At 41.5% G+C, this 18,284-nt stretch overlaps 1 protein-coding gene across 2 annotated transcripts in view; it reads left to right on the top strand.

Annotated features, from left to right (window-relative positions):
- Positions 1-10,613, top strand: part of LOC104057207 (sodium- and chloride-dependent GABA transporter 3) — a 71,658-nt gene extending 61,045 nt beyond the window's left edge. For both annotated transcript variants that reach the window (XM_054076216.1, XM_054076215.1), the window contains exons 9-15: positions 438-562; positions 2,651-2,763; positions 4,149-4,286; positions 6,245-6,347; positions 7,207-7,307; positions 8,659-8,829; positions 9,894-10,613. In XM_054076216.1, coding sequence (XP_053932191.1) covers positions 438-562; positions 2,651-2,763; positions 4,149-4,286; positions 6,245-6,347; positions 7,207-7,307; positions 8,659-8,829; positions 9,894-10,046 — 904 coding nt within the window. In that variant the 3' untranslated portion in view covers positions 10,047-10,613. The remainder of the gene's footprint in view (positions 1-437; positions 563-2,650; positions 2,764-4,148; positions 4,287-6,244; positions 6,348-7,206; positions 7,308-8,658; positions 8,830-9,893) is intronic.
- The last annotated feature ends 7,671 nt before the right edge of the window (positions 10,614-18,284 follow it).

Raw genomic sequence — 18,284 nt, 5'->3', positions numbered from 1 at the left:
CCAACATACTGTAACTGGAATGGAATTAGCCAAGATGTGCCCATTGGATGTTTTTCCAGGAACAATTTTTATATAGTTTATAAATCATTTCATGCTCTCTGGAATACATTGTTACAACTGCTGTAGAAAAATTGTTCTTAACACTATTCTCATAGTATTTTTACATATTTTTAAAGTTTCTATCAAAAAATAGTGAGTAGCAACAGGTTTGCAATTCAGCCAGTTAAAACACAAGCAAGGGTGTTATGATGGTATCTTCTGCAAATGTTACTCCTGACTGATTTCTCTCAGCCATAATAAGAGTTGGGAGCTTACTCTTAATGAGCAACTTTGTGCCCATTCGTGCAGCCTGGCATTCTGTTACACCTAGGGCTCAGTGTATGAGGGCAACCCAGGCTCTGGAGATCAACTACACTGGTTTTTATTTCTGTTTCCAGAGACTGCATCATGCTCTGCTGCTTGAACAGTGGCACAAGCTTTGTTGCTGGTTTTGCTATCTTTTCAGTTCTTGGATTTATGGCTTATGAACAAGGTGTGCCCATTGCAGAAGTTGCAGAATCAGGTGAGTTCCAAAAGCAGTTTTCTGGGTAAAGATAAAATGCCCAGAGGCTGCTGTCAGAATACTTAGTCTTATGGGTAAGTTGGCCATTTTGCAGCTAGTTTTACAAAGCTTGTTACCTGACTCATTGGAGTAACTGCTATAAGAAGAGTTCCTAACTGGTTTTATGGTCATGCATTTCTGGGTGACAAACACTGGTGTTACCATGCATAGCACCAAGTTGATGGTCAAGAAGCTACTGTAACACCAACTTACTCCAGCTGAGCACCCAGAAGATTTTCCAGCAGAGATTCATTGCTCAGTTGTGCCTCTTGAGAGCTATGTCCTCATGAAAGGAACTTTCAGCTTCCTTTAAATGACTGAAATCCACACAAATATTTGTTCCTTCTGGGGGGAAAGAAAATAAAAAAAAGACAAAAATGGTGTAGCAGTTAGCATGATGAGAAAACAGCTGTTTAGGAGAAATCTTTGGAATCTCTTAATGTGTAGTACTCAAATCCAGATCTCTAACCGTCAGACAGCTGATGCCATTTCCTAGCATCAGTAAGTTTTTCTCCCAGGGACACTCACTGAGACACACTGGCTCATGAAATATAAAAGTTCTTGGGTTGAGTCCAGAAAGGCACAAAGGCTCAGCTCTATTAGAACTGACCATCTAATACTCATTACAATCCTTTGGAGTGAGGCAGACACTGGACATGTTCTGTAGCACCTTTGTGGATGTGACATCTTTAAGCATCACTTAAAATTCAGCAGAAGAGAAAGAACGGGAGCTGCCTAGAAAGAAAAGCAGTAGAACGCTGAGCTATGGAGAAGGAGAAATGACTCTCATGAAGTGAGTCAAGCTTAGCAGGAAAATTAAAGAAATCTGCAAAGCAAGTACAGCTTCACTGATATTCTCATGGAAAATATTTCTTTTCCTAAAGCCCTCAACCGGTTTACACTGTTAAGAGAAACTATATAGAAAAAGGTAAAAAGACTGCAGCAACTCTGGAAATTTAGGAGCTTGTAAATACTGTGTTAAATGAAAAGTAGTATCGTGTTGACAGGTCTCTGCTGAAGTTACTGCAGTAGGAGCACAGAGGTGCTCCTTTCTCAACCTGGTGATCCTGCCTTTGCACCCCTGCTGTGAAAGCTGGTTGACTTCAATAAAAGCTCTTATAGCGTGAGAGTTTGCAGCAGCTGAAAAAATGGGCACAGGTAAATCAGAGCAGGAAAATATGAGCTACATGAGATGGTATTTTAGCACATCTGAGAAATTGTCAGTGTTGCTACCAAAATGCTTTATTTCTGTCTGTGAGCATGCAGCCAATGAATTAACGGTAGGTGCCAGCAGCAGCACTTGGGCATACGGAGCCAATTGTCAACAAACCAGCAGACATTTGGCTTGCAGGAAGTGCGGCTTCCAAATTGCAGCTCTTAGCATGGACTGCATTCTTGCACAAATTGTCAGGTACAGTGCTGTCTTAGGGGGAAAAAAGATTCCAGAATATGTTAAGTCATCTAAGGCAATCATAGGACCACATGCTATTATTTATTCTGGTCAGTGAGTCTTGCTGCACATGCACACAAAGAAGAAGGACATAGAGAGTGATGTCTGAACAAAATTCTGGACTGTCAGACACTTGGACAGGATGTAGGAAGAACTGATGTGCCGAGCAAGTCTTCATTAGTGATGAGCCTCATCACCTAGAATTGAGACTGTTAGAGATGCAGTTTGTCAAGGTTTTCAATCTGATGCTTAGCTCCTCTTATCAGCCATAAAAGAAAAGTCCAGTTGTGGTAGGTTTGACCCTTGCCAGCAGCTAAGCATCCACATTGGTGTTTGCTCATGTGCCAACCCCAGGGTGATGGGGAAGAGAACAGGAAGAGGAAAAAGTGAGAAAACTGGTGGGTCCAGACAAAGACAGTTAATAAATGCTACTGTGTAAGCACTGTTCAGCAATAGCCACTATGTTGGTGTTGGCACTGTTGTTCTATCCACAGATCCAAAACACAGCACTGTACCAGTTGCTATGAACAAAGTTGGTTCCATCTCAGCCAGACACAGACACAAATAGAAACCATTTCCCTTCTCTTCTTCCCTTTCAGGACCAGGACTCGCATTCATTGCTTACCCTAAAGCTGTTACCATGATGCCCCTTTCTCCTCTGTGGGCAGCTCTGTTCTTCATGATGCTTATATTCCTTGGATTAGACAGTCAGGTATGAAACAAATGCCACGTAACTATTTTGTCAGGTTTGCTATCTTGTGTCTATCAGTGTCCTTGATGTAAACAGCATCTAACCTGACAAAAGAATGAACCCTAACTTAATTCCTTGTTTAAAACCATTGATTCAAGTTGCTTATATTAAATCTTATTTATGTCATAGTGGAGATTCCTATATGATTCACCGTGAATACTCAGCCTGAATACAGCTTTCATTATTAACATGGAAACTAGTTTGAACTTAAATATGGGTGATTAAAATTCACAGTCCAGTAAAATATCAGCATGTCTTCTTTTCCTATTTTTAAAGCACTTTGCAATGAGTTTTGAATCTGAACATCAGATAGTGATAATATACATTACTGTGATGTATTTATACTTAAGATATCATAGCAAGAAATGTGCAGTCACATTCTGCAGCAAAGTGATGGCATAGGAGTTGTCCTTCCTATGTGACCATAAAAATTGTAAAAACTGTTTGATGAAAAATGTAACGTAGATGGCATTTTTAGCATGCAGCTCAGCTCTCAGTATGATTTGGTTCAGAAAGTTTATGATTGTATGCTATAGAATAAAGCTCTTCAGTGCATATTTTGCATGACATTTCCAATCATTAAACTTAGCGTTTCAGTAACTGTTCTTTTTCCAAATCTAGTAAAAGTTTTGAAGTCTTTTTTAAAATGAGCAATTCTTGAATTCTACTCTTGACTGTTCCAGTGAAGCAGCTTCATATTGTCTACATTTCAGCATTAATTTTGGTGCCTACATTAGAAACCTTGCTTTCGAGCCCCGAGCCAGAAGCTCGAGCCTCTTGCTCTCTGCTGACTTGTAAAGTTAGTAAGACTGTTCCTTCACTGCACCATCAGATGGCTCAGGCCCTCAGTAGCTCTGTTGAACTTCTCTCTCCTGTAACACGGAGAGAACTCCAAGAAAAAAGCGGTTCATTCAGCAGTGCTTGCAGGTACATAGCACTGTGTGTCCTTCGAGTAACAGATGCACAGGATGCTTAGAGGCTTAGAGTGACATGCTGCTGCAGTCCTGTGAACTGTGTGTACATTATTTAAGTCCCATTCAAGCCAGATTTGAAAAAATTCTTTATTATGTAATCCATCTGCTACAGGACAAACACGTTGTGAGACAGTGTTAGTGGGTTCAACTCTCTGAATTTGGCGGTGGACTGGAAATCCATAGCTTTGGTGTTGTTAATTCCGAAATGATGTTCCTCTCAGTTTGATCTTCTGCTTTTAGAGTGCCCTCAGGGATCATCCGCTCTCTATGATGGGAACATAGAAAGATATTCCATGTGTTTTGTAGTAAATCCAAATCCCAACTGCAGATAAGACACTTATTTGATTTGTACTTTCCTATCATTTCTTCTAGTTCGTGTGTGTTGAAAGCATCGTGACAGCTGTTGTAGATATGTACCCAAAGATTTTCCGCAGGGGCTACAGAAGAGAGCTGTTGATCCTCGGCCTTTCCATTGTGTCATACTTCATTGGCCTAATAATGTTAACTGAGGTAAGACACACTCTGTTGAACCAGCACAGAAAAAAGGAAATGGGTTTCTGTTTATAATCATAACAGGTAAAATGCAAGAACATTTACCACAGACAAACTTAGTAGTCAGGAATATGACTACAAAATACTTGAGAGACTGTTCTCAAGTGCTCTGTGACATTTGAATTGTGAAAAGTATCCTCAGTTTTTCATCTGAGCTTAGGAAATACTTTAATGTCCAGGAAATTCCATCTGCTTTGCACCAGCCAACCAGATAAACTGATTGTGTTTTCTTGCGTGATTGCTCTGGACCAACCAGCCCAAAACAACTTAATTTTGGAGAAACAGATAAAAAAAGAAGTTGAAGTGAAAATTGAAGACTCAAATAGAAACCTCGTTTATTTTGACACCATCTGACCAGGTCAATCAGTACAGCCAACCTCTGAGCAGGAATTGCTTCCCCGAGAAGTATCCTTTGGAACTTGGTAGGAGTTTGGTCTTGCTGCTCAGTGCTTGCCTTACAGTGAGAGTTCTACCAACAGTCCCTGCCTCTTTCGCATTCCCTCTCTGCAGCCCATATGCTGTTTGCTGGGTCCTCAGAGTCTCCCTGTACCAGGGAGCGAGGCAAATAAAAAGTTCCACACATTAGCAGCTGCAAAATTACGTGTCTTAGGAATGATTGTGTGAGGAAGCCTGGCTGTATTACCCGTGAAGGGCCACGTTGTATCTCTGTTATGCAGCAAGCTCGGGCAGGGTTTCCCAGTGAACCAAAATCATGGGGCTTCATGGACTCATCTAGGATCACTTACATTCCCTCTACAGAGATCCACAGTCCTTAGTCTATGTGCTTTCAAATTGCTTTGTTACTGAAAATGAGCAATTTCCACCCCAGAAAAAGGTGTTAGGCATTTGTAAGCATGTTAGTTCTCAGTATATGAGTTTTTACAATGAATACAATAAATCAACTAATGAGAATATATTGGCGTTAGATACGCTTTCAAGGAAAGAATAGCTACAGATGGGGAGGGAAGTGGAGACTAGGACAAAAGAGAATTTTTATTGTTTTTCCAGCACCAGATTGTACCAGGCTAATCGGTTATCACTTTCTCTAATAAGGCTAACCAGATTTTTCTCTCTGATAAGAGACATGACACACTGCATGAAGCAGGGGCAGTTGTGTTTTATATACTTCAGTGAAAGAACTGAAAATTCCTCATAAGAAAGATTATTAATTTTATTCAAAAGAAAAGGTCTGGTACAAGTAACTGGACAAAGTAGAGAGGATGGCTGTTGGTGTTAAAGGAGACAGTGGCTGCAATGAGATTCCTAGTGAGGTTACACAGACTGCACTTGGCAGTAGTTTGATCAGTACCTGAAGTCGTGATAAAAGATTAAGTATCTTGCATAGAAAGTAGTGTCATACTATTCATATAATTCTATTAGTCAGGTTATCCATGGTGTTATTAATTGGACTTCATAGGTTTTCTTCTCATCATACCTTGAGGCAAAGGCTCTAGAAAACCAGACAGATCCGACTGTTGTAAGTGAGTGAAAAATACAGGGAAAGAAGACAAGAATTGTGTCTGTGATAGATGTAACAGTTGAGTCATAGCCAAACTCAGTGAGGAAGTCTCAGTTAAAGCCCCTTTACCTTTTTCATACTAGTTGGAACTCTGGCACCACCATGTGCGGGTCACTGACAGCACAGCATGCTCAGTGTATGGATGCTCTGCCAGCTTAGGACTCTGCCCGGGTTTTGTTTGCTCTTCTTTCTGGAAGTGCAGAGGTTGCTATTCTAAAACCATCTGGAGAACAATTTTTAACTTGTTAGGAAAACATTTTACAAAGCTTGCTTTGAGTCACGGTAATTCTTACTTCTTACCAACAGATTGACTATGTAATTAAAGCCGTATTTGCTATGAAATATTCCTAGTGGTGCCAACACAATATTTTTTCCTTTTTGTGTGTTTGCCTTTCAGGGTGGGATGTACGTCTTCCAGTTATTTGACTCTTATGCAGCCAGTGGCATGTGCCTTCTGTTTGTTGCCATATTTGAGTGTGTCTGCATAGGCTGGGTTTATGGTGAGTTGCTGAAAATTGCTGTGGGCTTCAGTATTTACTAAAGTTTTCTCTTTGCATGAAAGCTGTTTTGAAAGTCTTGTACCCTGATGGAGTGGGGCCCTCCACATTCCCACACCCTACAAAAATCAGAAATGCCTCTTTTTTTACTCCAACTAACAAAGATAGTGGAATCAGTTTTGCCCCCACACACCTTGGTCCTTGTCAGACAGACGTCTATCTTGCTTTGCCAAGGAAGTCCTTGGAAAGTAGGGGTGGCAATGGGTCTGTCTGCTCTCACAAAGTGCCTCTGCAGGGCATGTTCCCTTCCACTTCTGACACCCACAGGTAAATGCAAGGAAGTGGGAGTTCCCACCTTACTCACATACAAGGGACATAGCAGTGTTGCTAGCTCTGCTGTTTCTGCTTGCCAGCAGAGCCAAGAGAGGACTCCCCAGCACTGTGTCTGCTCATGGTGACATCCTCAAGAGGCTCTGCACGCAAAGGGCTGACAGTTTTACTTTGTAGAACAGTGCATGAACTTCAGATCACACATCTCCCAGCTATCCAGCGATTCATACACAAGCTTGCAGCACTTGTGTCCTCTACCTGGGCTTGCTCGGACTGTTAGTGACCAGGAGCTGTTTCTGTTGGAAACTCACCCACTCCCACTCTTGTTCATATTGGTTAGATAAGGCTGTAGGCAGCAATCTCTGCCACAAGTATGAGCAGTGATAGAGAGGTGTGTCAGGGAAAGAGACAACAGCTTTGGTCTTTGCAGCTCTATCAGAACCTGTGCTTTTCTCTTTTCTGCTTCAAATACTGACCTGTACAACCTCTTACCTGTACATTCTACATCTGCTTCTCATTTTTTTTGGGGCAGGCAGCAATCGCTTTTATGAAAACATTGAAGATATGATTGGGTACAAACCTCTCTCACTGATTAAATGGTGCTGGATGGTCTTAACTCCAGGTATTTGCGCAGTAAGTACAGAATATCCAAATAATTTGTTTTAGACATAAAGAGGGTTTTCTGTGCATTTTTTTTTTAATTTTGCTGCTGCTAATAATTCAGAGCAGATGAGAAAAACACCTATTACTTTGTAGCATGTTCTAATTTAAAAAAAGCTTTGTAGGAGCTGTAAAAATTGTTAAATATTCAGTGAATTGTGAGGAATCTTAGCATTTACAATAACAGAAAAAAAACCCAAAAAACTCAGGACCCTACATTTGCAAGTACAACAGAGGCTTTATTTCACTGCACTGCTAGTGCATCTTGTGTCTACACAGTGTAACTCAAGGTTCTCCAAGCTTGTGCGGGTTTCCTTGCGGCTCTGGTCTCCTATTTCCTTACCTCTCTTTGGGGTGAGTAATCACTTCTCAAAGACAGGACATTTTTTCTTCTAGCAAAAGTAGCAGAAGAGGCTAGGTTCAGACTGGATATCAGGAAAAAATTTTTAACAGAAAAGGTCATGGGGCACGGGAACAGGCTGCCCAGGGAGGTGGTTAAGTCACCATCCCTGGAGGTATTTAAAAGATGGGTGGACGAGGTGTTGAGGGACATGGTTTAGTGGCAGATAGGAATGGTTGGCCTTGATCATCTAAGAGGTCTTTTCCAACATAGTGATTCTATGATTCTATGAAATGATAGCACCTGCAGAATGGTGATGCTGGGGCACCTGCACTTCCAGGTTCCCTTGAGCTCTGCCAGTTCATTTGCAAACGCGGGGAAATCTCTGACTCATTTTCACCAACTCTGCAATCAACATCATATCACCTGCTCTTACGCGCTGTCTTCACCACTTCAGAGAAAATCATGCAGTAACTGTTCTGTATTTCATACATTTAAATAGTCCAAACTGCTTGATGAGACTCCTGTCAAATTCAGACAGGCTTGAGCTTTTGTGAGGATGAAAGAGCTGGCCTGCAGAGCTGCAGATGCAGTGGATTAAAGCAACTTTGAAAATTTTGGCTTTCCTTTTTCATCATGACAGGCTGGAGAGAACGCAGCTTCTGTTACTTAATCACAGCTGGTTCACAGTAGCAAAACTTAATCTTTCCTGCCCAGGTACTGTTTGCCATCAAAGTGCAGGTTTTATTGTCACTGAGAGGGAGGTAAATGGGATTTAAACTTGAAAGGTTGTTAGTTTCTGCAGAAGCTACTGAGTCATGCTATTGAAGCTGTGCATAAAAGAAGATATTGCTGTGTTTGGGTTTTTTTCTCTGATCACTTTCCATCTTTAGGGAGACTGGCCTTGCTTAAACAGGGAACCATTTTCTTGTTACATAGGCACTTTTTTCAAACACCACTAATATGTGTCCCTGCTTATTTCAGGGAATCTTCATCTTCTTCCTAGTGAAATACAAGCCTTTGAAATACAACAATGTGTATATATACCCTGACTGGGGCTATGGCATAGGGTGGATGATGGCACTCTCTTCCATGATCTGCATCCCTTTGTGGATTGGCATTAAGCTGTGGAAGACAGAAGGCACTTTGATAGAGGTAAGGTACATTTCAGATTAATGATACTGAAAAAAGAAGTGGGAAGGGAGTATGAATCTGACACAAAGCACAATTTAATCAAAAAAGCAAGGCCAAGTACCTGTTCCGTGGCAGCTGGGGTGGCCTCTCCGTGCTGCTGGAGGGAGGCATTTGAGTCTTCTCCATTTTCTTCTGGATGCTTTTCCTGATTGCAGCCTAAGTGAGAAATAGAGGCAAAAAGAAATGTTCAGTGCAATGTATTAACATTTGGTATCAAGTTTTCTCAAGCCTAGGCTGAGGTTAAGATTATAAAGCATAAGACCTTTTCTGATACTCCCTTGAATAATGCCAGCATGAATAACAAGACAGTAGGAATTTCTGCATCTTGGAGGCAGGGCTCATTAACTTATTATCTAACATGACTGAAAGATCTGTCTCTCAGTGTAGAGCCACACTTTCAAAATTGTTCTCCACTCAGAATCAACAGGTAGGACTTTCTGAATATATCTGAGTGTATCTCCATGTAAGAGTCCCTGCTTTCCTGAGCAGAGAAGCTAACGTGCAGTTTATTGAGCCGGCTGATGGCAACCTGTGCTGAAATGACTCCATTAAAGCTGATTCAGTGCAGCCTGGAGACTCCTAGGAAATCTTCTCTGTGGGTGTATAAACAAAAAAAAAATGTGGCTGTATAAACAAAAAAAAAGTCCATAATGAATTTTTCTAGCTTTAATGCACTTCTGCAAAGTTGGCGTCTTTACTTTTTCAATGTGTATAGCCTTTGACTGTACCATGAGAAACAAAATGTATACAACAGACCATTGTGCTGAGTTTATTCAGAGAAGGGAACGTTACTCTAAATCAGCATGAAAATGCACTTGGACTTTTTCTCTCCTTTATTCTCCAGCCTTTGGTCTGGTGTGATTTGTGAAGAACTGGTGCAGCAGGGCAGTTTTATGGGTGTATCTGTAGCAGGGAAATGAGAAGCAGGCATGCAAGAGAAAAGAGTTTTATAGTTCATCTGTTCAAGGAATGTGAGTCTGTGACCAAGAAAAAGATGACAATTTCCATTTTCTCAAATTTTCTAGAAATTCAGGAAGTTGACTACACCTAGCTCAGATCTGAAAATGAGAGGCAAACTTGGAGGAGGAGCCTACATTGCAGCAATAAATGACTGCGATGTCAAACTGAAAGGAGATGGCACCATTTCAACGATTACAGAAAAAGAGACACATTTCTGAAAGAACTATTTTTTTGGTTTTTTTTTTATAAATAAATAAATACACTTAATTATAGAAGTTGGCTTGTTTTGCACAAGATTTTATTAACCAGTTAATTTTAAAGTGAAAATTGTATACTTGTTTAAAAGTGATTTTTTTAAATTACTATGTAAGTAATGATTATGTACAAGAAAAAGAACTAGTATTATACGGTACGTTAGCGATGGCTTCTTGTAATATGGTGATTTCAGTAAATGTTTTTTAGAAGCTAGAGCAACCTGTATAATGTGCTGTAAAACTTTTCTACTTTGATTTCTGGCAGGTGTAATGTTATATAGCTCTTTGCATTCTAATCTGTGAGCATTCAGACCATTTCAGCTTTCAATGTATGTATATAGAGGGGACCAGAATATCCTGTTCATACTGGAAGAAATTGTGAGGGGATGGGGGAAGACTGTACGGCTGTTGCGTGCTGCTATCTAACTGCGGCTAGTGTCTGGTGCCCACTGGAATCGGAGGGAGCCTTTCCAGGGACTTTGCCTCACGCCATGGTGATTCAGCCTTTCCCCTGGCCAGAGCAGCCTGAGTTTTGCAACCGAACAAAGCTCTTAAGGTTCACCTCAGCTTGCTTCTATCGCCTTCCCTTCACCTTCAGTTTGCTTCAGCGGGGCTGAAGAATGTGGTGAGATGGGCCCACTTCTGAGTCACTGTTTTTCTGGAGACTGGATAGAGAACATTTCCTACAAGCTATGAATTTTGCTGCTCTTTTAAGTTAATGGTCTCTACAATGACGTGTGCTGCATCAGGAGACCTCTACTATGTGCCACTACTTCGTTCTGCTTGACACTTCTCATTCCCAATGTACAAGCATTTGTACTGTGCTTGTACAACAGGAGATCAAGGTTACTTTAGAGACATGGAGACATTCTGAGAGGAAGAACAGCATAGGTTTAGCGCGCTGCATTCCTTGGCCTCTCTGTTCTTTATCCGTTTGCCTGTCTGCACATCTGCTCATCCCCCTAAAGAAACCAAGAATCCTGTAATGACGGAGCTTTTCTCATCATCAAGGCACTTTTATAGAGACTCTCAGATGAGGCCCTGAGTGCTGAGTGGTACCAAGGGTTGCGCTGAATTCAGACTAGGAGTTGATTTTGTAGAGTAATCAGTCCTTAATCATAGACTTGTGGAATACCAGGCTGGAAGGGACTCCAAGTATCATCTGATCCATCCTTAGCAAAAGCACCATCCTGACGAGAGGGCCCAGCACCCTGTCCAGACAACTCTGAGATATCTCCAGTGCTGAGAATCCACCACTTCTCCAGGGAGATGAATCTCTACAAGAGCTCCAGGAGGTGATTCTATGGTGCAGGATGAAGGGAACTCAGGGATGTTGTGGTTTCTCTGTTCCACAAAAGGAGCAGGATTTAGCTTGTGATAAGGCCATTTTATTCTGTCAGCGCTATGCACTGACCCTCTGATGTAAATCAGGTTTTGTATGTGACTCCAGCTGGTGGTGCTTGTTGCCACGAGGTGTGCATATGAGTCCCAATAGCCAAATCTCCAGACTATCTTTGTTCTGTTTCTTTTTTTCCTGCTGATATTCCAAACCTTATTATTTGTTCCAGACACATTAGTTTTTTATTCTTGTCCTGTTTTTTCTTAATGGTTGTATGAGAGACCTGTGGTAGAATGCTAGTATCACACTGCAGAGTGTGGTGATAGGGAGGGACAAAGGAGCAGCCTAAGAACAGCTCAGAGGAAATGTTACAATATCCACTGTCTTCTCTGCAGTTCAGAATCACCAAATCTCAGCTACTGGCATTTGGAGTTGTTAGAAATGGGAGCGGCTGCTGGCCTGCTGCAGAGGAGAGCATTTCACTGGAAGTCACAAAGTGTATCTCAATACTAAATAGCGCTGTGCACGGTCAGCATTTGTTTGAGGTTCTATGGTTACCTCTTAGAAAAGGATTTTCATATAATCACTTTGTCACATTATTAAATCTAATAGATCTTTGATTTTACTTAATCTTATTTGTATTTGCCATGTGGTAAAGAGGAAGTCTAAGAGAGAACTTCTCTACCACAACTCCACTTTAAAATATCAAAGTCCTGCTTCTTTGTCATCAATTCATTAGGTGCTTAGGTAAGGATATTTTGAAGGAGCCTGCCTTTAGGAAGGTAGAGAATCATCATGTGAATGCTGGCCTCCCTCAGAGGGAGTCGTCAGCTTGGCACCCAAACCTGGAGGATACCAGTAAAAATCACCATCCCATTGGGAAGTGATGCTTCTGGATGAGAAATCCTCCCAGGATTGAAAGCACAGATTGAGATATCTAACTACAGAAAATACAACAAGGCACATGAAAGCTCTATGTCGTCATTGAAAAAATGCCCACTCTAAAGCCTTAACATTTTTTGGAAGTTCCAATGACTCATAAATATTTCTATTCCAGTCCCTGAGCTGCAGAACTAAGGCCCCAAAGCCACAAAGGGACCTTGGCATGGATTATGTTCCTTCCCAGAGTAAACGTCAACACATTTTCTTATCAGTGTGGGATGTCCAAATGTAGATGTGCTGTTAGGTTACACTTGCCTGTGATTTCAATGCAGTTCTCTTCAGCAATCAGGACAGTGAAGTGTGCCAAGAGGTAGAACCCACACCTTTTAACTGGCCATCATTAGACACACAGTGGAGACCCCAGATGAGTCCAGATTGCCCTTTGAATCATAATATGCTGCTGTAACAGCAAAAATTGACTTGTGCATTTTAGCTTGTCTGCTGCACTCAAAGCATCTCCAACAGAAACTACGTACTTCATATGGAACACGCTTCCTATCCTGCTGCTATGAACAATTTCACCATAGCTTTATACACATACAGAGGGTCTGGCATGGTCCAAACCATTTCACAGTTGCTAACATGCTGTGCTTATAAATGTGTGAGTTTAATATCTGACTCATTTAACACACTACTGACTCAAAAAAATGTATTATTTTGTGGGATATGGGAGGGTACATTTCCTAATAGTATTTGTGTTTGGGTTGGTTTTTTTAAACAATGTGAAGGGGAAAATGCAAAAAACACGATCATGATTTTTTATGTGGTAGAAACAGTATTGCCCTTTTGCTGAATATCTGCAGTATTAAGTATAATACAATAAAAATGAACAGCCACTAAGGTTTTATTTACACACAAAGAAAGATTCTGTTTGTTTTGAAGGGCACAAGATTCGTCTACTTACTTGTTTTCAAAAAATTAAAGGAAATGGGCGAAAGTAATTCTGTGTATTTTACATGACCTTCACCTAACAAATAATCACAGCTACCCTGTTAGGGACAAACATCTGTCCCCTTGACTCTAATTGGGAACTTGCCAGTAAGAGAAGGTTTAGCAGCTTCTTTGAGCTCATCCAGTAAATTTGTGGCTGAAACAATCTGAAGGTTTCCTGACCTCCCAACTAATATGTCTCTGTTATTTCATACAACATGTTGTATGTTTGTATGTTTCCTGTTGCCATGGAAAAGAGCAGACCTGCTGCATTTCCCACCCCTCCCCATTTCTGGCCTTGTTTTTGCCATGGCCTGCGTTGTATCAGGCAGTGTCAGAGCACTGTACAGAGCCACCTCATGAACTGTGTGGCTGAGACTTCAACCCACAAAGAGCGTGCAGTCATCCCTCTGTAAGGCCAGCATATTGCCTAGCCACGCAGACACCAGTGCCAAAGGGAGTATAGGGGAGGTGAATTACCTCTCCCAGCTGCTAGGTACATGATGAATTAAAATAAACTTCCCACCATGGCCACTGTCACAGGCAATGCTGCCCCTTTGAACGTCTTTGGTACCATGCTTTCATATGCTTCTTTCTATGTCACTGGCCCATTTACAGGGAAAAATGCTTGCGTTAGTACATGGCACACTGATTAATCCCTGAGGCACCTATACACAGGAGCCCGCCACACAGGAAATCAAGTTCTTTTCTTAAAGGCCATTTCTCATATTGATTAATGAAGCGCGGCTATAATAAGGAAAATGTGCTATGGATTTTTTTACAAAGCCTTTTGATTCCTCTCTGACTGTACCAGCTACTCTACCTATCAGTAGAGACACTGCAGAAAGGATGGGCACCCTTCCCACAGGGCTGATGTCCTTGCATCTGGAGCAGCAGCCCTCGGTAGACCTAGGACTCAGCCAAGCAGCATTACAGGGTTCTTGGCCTCATCTGGCAACAGAGCTTTTAAAATGAGAGTGCTTGCAGCTGTGGTATTCTAGTTAAACAAGAAGAGAAGCACAAAGAAAGAGAAGAGTTCCTTGCTATAAATGGTTAGTGACAAAATATCAGGGTGTGCTTTCTATATTTCTATTTCTATTTCTTTTATCAGCCTGCTGTTAATGCAGTCAGCCACCCCCACTGTCCATGCCCAGCACGTAGCTACAGCACTCATATGAAAGCCTAGTGCTTCTTCTTAGTGTCATATCGGCAAAGCCTCTTTATCAGAAATACCAAGAGCTTCTGGCTGAATCGCTTTTTGTTTAAATGAAAACACCCACCATTTTGTGTCATACTGTACAGAAATTAATCATTCCTCTGCTCTTCCCCAAAAGAGCTAAAAACTGCGATTAAATATGCCATGCTCAAAAGAACAAAGTACAGCTAGCAAGGCAGCCACCTCTAGGGGCAGTTCTAAGTTTGGTTACAGCCAGTGATGCAGAATTCAGCTGTGCGCTGATCAGCACTGGCACCAGGAAGCCCTGACACTCACGTGCATGAGTGAGAGGTAGAACTGAGCAAGACAACACAAGGCATGGTAAAGGGACACAGTCAAGACACTGTACTACTTGTGTCTTCACAACTCTTAGGCACTTGGAAAAGGTATTACGTGGTTTATTCATACATGACAGGAGATGTCAGGGTTGTTTTGGTGTTTGCATCCTTCCATCTATGAACTGGGCTTGTCAGCAGAAGCAAGTTCAGCTGCGTGAGTGGCAGCACAGAAGGTGCTGCAGAGCATGGCCCTGCATTGAGCTCTGCAACTAGATGTCCTAAAACACTGCTGTTCTTTCTTATCAAGCCCTGCTCTTCACTTGCTCCTAATTTAATTTGGAAGAACAAACGTATTAACTTCAACAGAAACATGCCCAGGAACTATTTCGTGCTTCATCAGGTTGCTTGGCTTTGGCGTTTTGCATTTTTTTTTCTTCACTTTCCCATTGAAGTTAGTTTTGTTGGCTGTGTTGAAATGCAGGCAAAAATTACAAGCCAAATAACGCAGTACCAGGTCACTAAGTTGAAATCAAGGGAAGAATAGGCTGTTACAAGAAACAACTAAGCTCTGTGTTGTCTGCAGGGATGAAAGCATGATGCACTGCAAGGAACATTTAAATCAGCTTTTAATTTTTACTGCTTACTTTTAGAGATTCTTTCCAGAAAACCTGCCCAGGTTATATTTAAAAGGTTATATATAAATATAACTTTTTACATATAAAAGATTATATTTAAACTTGCCACGTTTTTGCCCCAGGCTTTATTGAACACTTTGTTGGGCTCTCGTGGCACAGATTTCTCCTCCCCCTCCCCAATTAGGGCCTACTGATTCTGTAGCCTTCCCCTTCAGTGCAATGCAGAATACAGTCTCTGCTTCTCAGTAGGAGGAGGTGGTGGTGTTGGAGGCTACTAGCTGATTGGATTAATTAAAAGTAATTGACAACACATGGCAACCATGATTGGGGAGGGAAAGGAAATTGATGTAAGAGATGGTAAGGAGAAACGCTCTTTAGGAAGAATTGTATAGGAAGTACTGTTCTGGATGGTTGTTGGCATCATGGATGCAGTGACTGTGGCTGCTTCCTCAACGACATAACAGCTTGGGACTGGTAAGTGTGGAGTGTGTTACAGAGTTTCACCTCAATTAGTTTTGTAGCATTGTAGCTTTGGGAATTAGTCTGTAGTTGTTCATGGATATTTGGCTTGCATTGGAGGCCGTAGTGTGCTGTGACCTGTACTGGCAAAATTGTTGCAGGACTTGGACTAACAGAATATGCAGGTTGTTTGTCAGTTAATCCCACCTTGCCAAGTTCAACCTCCACAAGTTTCTGTATTATCTATCCCACTTGTGCACAGTTTCAATTGTAATCCTGCTCCATGTGTTACAGTGCTGTTGCTAGCTAAAAAAAATAATCTCAATTACTTGGATTTTAAAGTAGGATGGCTTAAAATTCTTTAAAGTTTTTTTTTCAGAGAGGGTTCCCAAAGTCTTGTTTTTTCCTCTTGGGAACGGTTATACCTAGTGTGATGCAGTCTTGTTGTATGTCACTAGCCTGTGTGGGTTTAGCAGTCCTTTGATTTGGTGTTACATATCAAGGTAGGGTAAGCACAAGCTGTTACTGATTCAGCTGAAGAAGTTTAATTTGCCTGTGCTTTTGCAGAGTTTTGGGGTTTTGTATGAAAGTATCAAATGGTAGAATAGACAGTTCTGTTCTGGGAAGTGTTTGTTCTGTTTTGGCGAACAATGTGTAGGTAGGATGGAGTGAAGATGCAGCACTGAGGGCAGTGAACTTCCTGCTGCACCTCTAGACTGGTTACTAAATAAAAGCTAGTGTGGGAAGTTCAGAGAGTAACAGAACTACCCAAGGAACGTGTCAACTCAGGGAAGCCAGAGCTCTTTGCAAGCAGCTTTCTTGCAGCATTCTATTATTCTTCATTTGCATGCAATTCTCTCTGCAATGAGCTGATACAGAGAGACTGTTTCTTCCTGTTGAGATAGAAACAATGAATGAAATCTTTGACTTACAAATTGCATTTTCCCCCACTGAAACTTCCATTTCAGAGCTGAAATCAGGGAAAACAGTTCATGCTGTTTGCAGCCTCTCCTCTGTGCTTTGTGGCGATGCAGAGAACTTCCTGGGAAGAGTTCCCTTTCTCGATGGGATGGGGAATTTAGGTATCAGAGAACAGCAGCCTGCTGGGCCGTGAGGTGCTCTGGGAAGGCGTCTCTTGGCAGCAGTTCTGCAGTGCCGTGGGGACACCTCTTGGTTAGAACTAGCTTAAATCTGGTGAACATAAGGGTTTGTATATGAAAACCACCTGCATACCCACTGTTTGCAGCAGGCAAGTGGAGGCCAATTTTGTTGTTTTCCTCGTTCTTTATATGTACCTGATGTGCCCCATCTCAGGTAAATCGATCTGCAAGTCCTTTCTGCAGTTGCACCTTTTTTTGGTGCAGTTCTGATTCTTTTTGTCAAAGACTAGGTTTCACTATCATTAGGTGGCCAGCACATGCCAACATAAAATCGGTTTGTTCCCATGGCTCAGCAACTGCTCTGGGGGACATCGAGTCGAGAGAGGTTTCCTTGGACCCTAACCATCGTGTGAAGATTGCACCTGTAGTCTTTACAGAGCAGCTATAAGAAAATGTCTTCTTTATTAAATATCCCCAAAGGTCTATGCAGAAGTTGGCACAGTGGAGTTAATTTTTTGTCAAAACTGCAAAGGTAGAGATGTAGAGTATAAGAAAAAGTGACATCTCGCAACATGTGCTGTGGAAAAGACAAGGTAGATGTGCACAGTAATATTTTTTTCCCAGTGATTAAGAGGCATTAGTATCATATCAAAATTAAAAGTTGCCATAGTGTTCTTGGGATAAAAAAAATCTTTCATGCCATTTTCTTTGGAGCGGAATTAAACTGCAATTTTCACATGAAATAGAGAAGAAAATAAAGGTGTCACACTTTGCACTGAACAGACTACCAAGTGAAGAATCGGCCTACCAGAAAACAGGCAGGGAAGGGCAATGACATGGCTTTTTCAAAGTATGTGAGCAAATATTACCAGTGTGATCATTCTCGGGCGTTTATGCTCTCATCTGTGTCTGAGAGATAGTCTAGATCATAACACAACTAAATCTCACCTGAGTTCTGATGAGTGATCTCATAGTTAACTTTACCTCCAGTTAAAGTTAAGCCACAATAAGGACATATTTGCAAATATCTCTGTTGTGATACATGTGGTACAAAATTGTGGAGGGACATTCTGCTGCTGCATTGAGCTAATCCGATGCTTCCTTACTGGCCTTCACTGGAGGCTTCCTTGGTGGTCTAGCAGGATCCTTCAGCTCTAGTTTGAGAGTTCTTTGAAAACAGCTGATTAAAAACTGAGGTTGGACCCTCAGGGTTGCTCTAGGGATTCTGTGATTCCTCAAGATAGATGCATTGCTGAACTTAAGTTTCTGCCAATATTGTTACAGCTAACACTGTTGTTCTGTT

Source organism: Cuculus canorus, chromosome 11, assembly GCF_017976375.1.
Source record: "Cuculus canorus isolate bCucCan1 chromosome 11, bCucCan1.pri, whole genome shotgun sequence".
NCBI lineage: Eukaryota > Metazoa > Chordata > Aves > Cuculiformes > Cuculidae > Cuculus > Cuculus canorus.
This window is presented reverse-complemented; position numbering and strand designations above follow the sequence as displayed.